Raw genomic sequence first — 3,873 nt, forward strand, 5'->3', positions numbered from 1 at the left:
ACCCGGTTAGACCACGCGCCGCAGCGCAGAGTGCATTTTTCCATCCTTAAAATAGCAAAAGTGGATTCTGATATGCCCTTAATGCTTTTGCGGCCTGCGCTTTGGACTTTGCGCCTAGACCGTTAAAATATAGCCCAATCTCTGTAAACACTCAAAACTGAATATGAAATCCTTTTAGATCCGCAGTTTTTGAAATACTCAGGCCAGTTCAACTGGCATCACTCTGTGTAAATGCAGATTTTGAAGTATTGCATGAGAAAACGAGTAATGGAAATGGCAAATATTGAATACAAATTCCTTAATTAAAAAAGGTTTAGGACTTGGGCAAAAAGGCGTTAACTGTGAATAATAGGACATGGAAATGCATTTTCTGTTGAAACTTGAACATAGCGAACATCACACATATTTGCCTAATTAGCTGTCTCCACTATTGGTTACTAATTTAATCAGCTGCTCAACTTGATGGAAATGCACCTTAAATTACCTTTTTTTTTTTTTTTTTTTTTTGCAAAAAAAAGTTAGGATGAAAACATTTTAAAATCACTTTATCACTGTTCTTCTTCATTCTGATGCTTCATTTGACCTTCAGTAGATCATCTTGACTATTGATCACGTCTGCATGCCTAAATATTGTGTTGCTTCAATGTGATTGGTTGATTAGATATTTACATAGACAAACAGCTGGACGTATAATAAATGACATAAACATGGACAGGCAATGTGGTGTCAGTATCCACATTCCCAATTCAGACTAATTATGAATGATTATCAATCCAGTCTCAACCCAAAATTTTATTGGAATGTGATTAATTATTTGAACAATTAATTTCTTGTCCTAATTTGTAGCTTATGCATGTCTTGTGTAACATCTTCAACAGCAAAGTGCATAAGACCCTTCCGGTTGGTCAAGGTACATATCGGGTCCGAATGATCCCATACCAGGATGCAGAATTCATCCACCCCTTCGCTGGTAGAGTGGCTGCAGAGGTGAGCAAACGTATTTTTGTGGAGGTTCGTGTTGATGGAGTTGACGACCGTCAGTTTGCCTCAGTGATTGACACATGCTGGGCTACACCTGTGAATGATCCTCACGATCCTCTCCGCTGGGACCTCATTGTTGACAGGCGAGTTAATGTGGTAACACTTCACAATATCAGTACATTAATACTTTTACTTCATTATGATCTAAAGATAGGGCATGCTAGAACTTTAACTACAACATGAGTCACCTGAGTTTATGTGTGAATAATGGCTACCTTAGTTACTTGTTGGTACACACTTTTTAATTAGTGTACTTTAGTTTTAGCTAAATATAATCAACATAAACTCTTGACCTGTTAATGTATCTTTATGTCATCACTACTCATTATCATACATATACATCACATCACCACATTATCATAGGAGTTCATAAGTAGTGAAGGATGAGGTAATGATAATGTGCCCCTTTAAGTAAAGTGATGACTTAAGGATACATTAATAAGTTATATGTTTATGTTTGTTACAGCTAAATCCCGAGTTAATATATTAGCAAACATGTACTAACCATTAATTAGTCATTATTCACACATGAACCCATGAGACTGTAGTTATAGAGTTCATATTATTCATAATTAAATAACATTTAGTTTACATATTAGCACATCATTATTCATGTACTGTTATTGTAAAGCGTTACCTTTAAGGCTTTTATTTCTTCCTTCACACTAACAAGTCATAGAATAAAATACCATTTGTTACATCTAGAATGACTTGAATTAAATTACTGATTATTTACTTGCTATCATCATTTAAACTGAAAACAGAAAACCTAATCTTTACTATAATCTTTCCTATACTGTTGTAAAATGCTCAGGTGTCCCAATCCAAATGACGATACAGTGGAGCTGGTGCAGAATGGCGTTTCCACGATCAGTCGTTTCTCATTTGAGATGTTTATCTTCACTGCAAACTCCACAAAGGTTTACCTGCACTGCGCTATTCACCTTTGCCTTCTGACAGACAATCACTGCTCAGTGGTGAGTTTAAGTTATAAACTGTTTTAGTCTTTGTGTTTGGTATTGATTTTAGAGTTGTTGTTTTTTTTTTTCATTAAATGGGTGTTTTGTTTATATAATTACCTGATTAATTGTGTATATGTTGTCTTTTTAAGTTAAAATTCCAAATGTAACTGAATACTTCAGTCAATCAGAATACTGTTTACCAAGAAAATGTTATCATATATAAAACACTACAATATATGCAATATATAATATAACATATGTACGCACTATATATAACAAGAATAAAATAAATTGGGAACCATTTCTGGGTAGGGTTACAATATTATGTATAATAAATAAATTGAATTAAATTAAAAATGCTTTTGTATCAGTCCAAGATGTTGAGCTGAAACGGACACATTTATCTATCTATCTATCTATCTATCTATCTATCTATCTATCTATCTATCTATCTATCTATCTATCTATCTATCTATCTATCTATCTATCTATCTATCTATCTATCTATCTATCTATCTATCTATCTATCTATCTATCTATCTATCTATCTATCTATCTATCTATCTATCTATCTATCTATCTATCTATCTATCTACCTATCTATCTATCTATCTATTCATTTAAAGCATGCTGTTGGCCTTTCGGTTGTATGTTTTTGTTTGTTTGTTTGTTTGTTTGTTTGTTTGTTTGTTTGTTTGTTTGTTTGTTTGTTTTACAAAATCTACCAGTAGGAGTTGATGAAACCACACTGATCAGCAAAATCTTGACATCTTGCTTGAGACAACCTCTGTAATATAACCAACTCACACAACTTGTTTGTCTTTGTTTGTTTTTGTTGTTGCTGTTTTAGAACTGTGACTCTGAACACCACAGGAGAGAAGAAAGATCCGCAGATATTCATGACAGCGCTCACATATCCTTGGGTCCGTTTACGTGGTCAGAAAATGACAAAGGTGACTTATAAAACAAGATAAAGTCTATTTGAATTAAGCAATATCAAATAAGCCACAGTGTTGTAGATTAGTCATGAATTAATTATCAGCTTAAATATAATATAAATATATCATTAAATGACTGCTATGTAATATCTATTCACAGATTTGCCGGTACCACGCCAAGTGCTAGTAGCAAGAGCTCCATATCTGAGTGTTTCTCTGACTGTATTACTTATTTCTCTGATGTGTTTGCTGAAGTTCTTGTAGAATATTTCCACTAAGAGACTTTACATGTCTAAACTAAACTTTTCATCTCTTTTTTAATGAATGGGGCACTGACTCCACACCATTACATACTTTCGATTTAAATGACTTACGGGTGTTTATCTAAAAATTGATCAGTTAATTAAAGGATTTTTACATTTACAAAATTATGTCTATCATATTCTACTGATTTGTATCAGATTCTGTAAGTCTATATACAATAAAGCATTAAATAATGAGATTATGCAAATCACACAACAATGGTGATGTATTTATTGGTCAAAGCTGTTTTGCTGGATTTTTCTTCTGTTGTACATAAATTAGTGTAATAAAAAACATGCATTTTTCCTACATTACGTCTGTAAATAACAAAATAATTATCTCAATGACATTTTTTTCTTCATTCTTTTTTTGTGTATTTGAAGAACATAACATGACATGACATACAATAAATCGATGAATTTAGAAATGATCAAAACAATGATTTTAATACACACTTGTTAATTAATAGTGATGTACAGCTCCTGTATTTGTAGTTTTTAGTTTTTGCCAGTTTTTCTTAAGTTTGTTTTGGATAAAAGCATCTGCTTAGTGAAAAGATACAAATGCACTTAAAATAAACTTTATTGAATTAAATATCTACATTAAATACATATTTTGAATTAAAACAA

General features: G+C 32.3%; 1 protein-coding gene across 2 annotated transcripts in view; it reads left to right on the forward strand.

Annotated features, from left to right (window-relative positions):
* The window catches only part of LOC130239019 (alpha-tectorin), a 24,379-nt gene extending 20,851 nt beyond the window's left edge, over window positions 1-3,528 (forward strand). For both annotated transcript variants that reach the window (XM_056470155.1, XM_056470156.1), the window contains 4 exons: window positions 879-1,124; window positions 1,856-2,018; window positions 2,854-2,956; window positions 3,102-3,528. In XM_056470155.1, coding sequence (XP_056326130.1) covers window positions 879-1,124; window positions 1,856-2,018; window positions 2,854-2,956; window positions 3,102-3,205 — 616 coding nt within the window. In that variant the 3' untranslated portion in view covers window positions 3,206-3,528. The remainder of the gene's footprint in view (window positions 1-878; window positions 1,125-1,855; window positions 2,019-2,853; window positions 2,957-3,101) is intronic.
* The last annotated feature ends 345 nt before the right edge of the window (window positions 3,529-3,873 follow it).

This window comes from Danio aesculapii, chromosome 12 (genome assembly GCF_903798145.1).
Source record: "Danio aesculapii chromosome 12, fDanAes4.1, whole genome shotgun sequence".
NCBI lineage: Eukaryota > Metazoa > Chordata > Actinopteri > Cypriniformes > Danionidae > Danio > Danio aesculapii.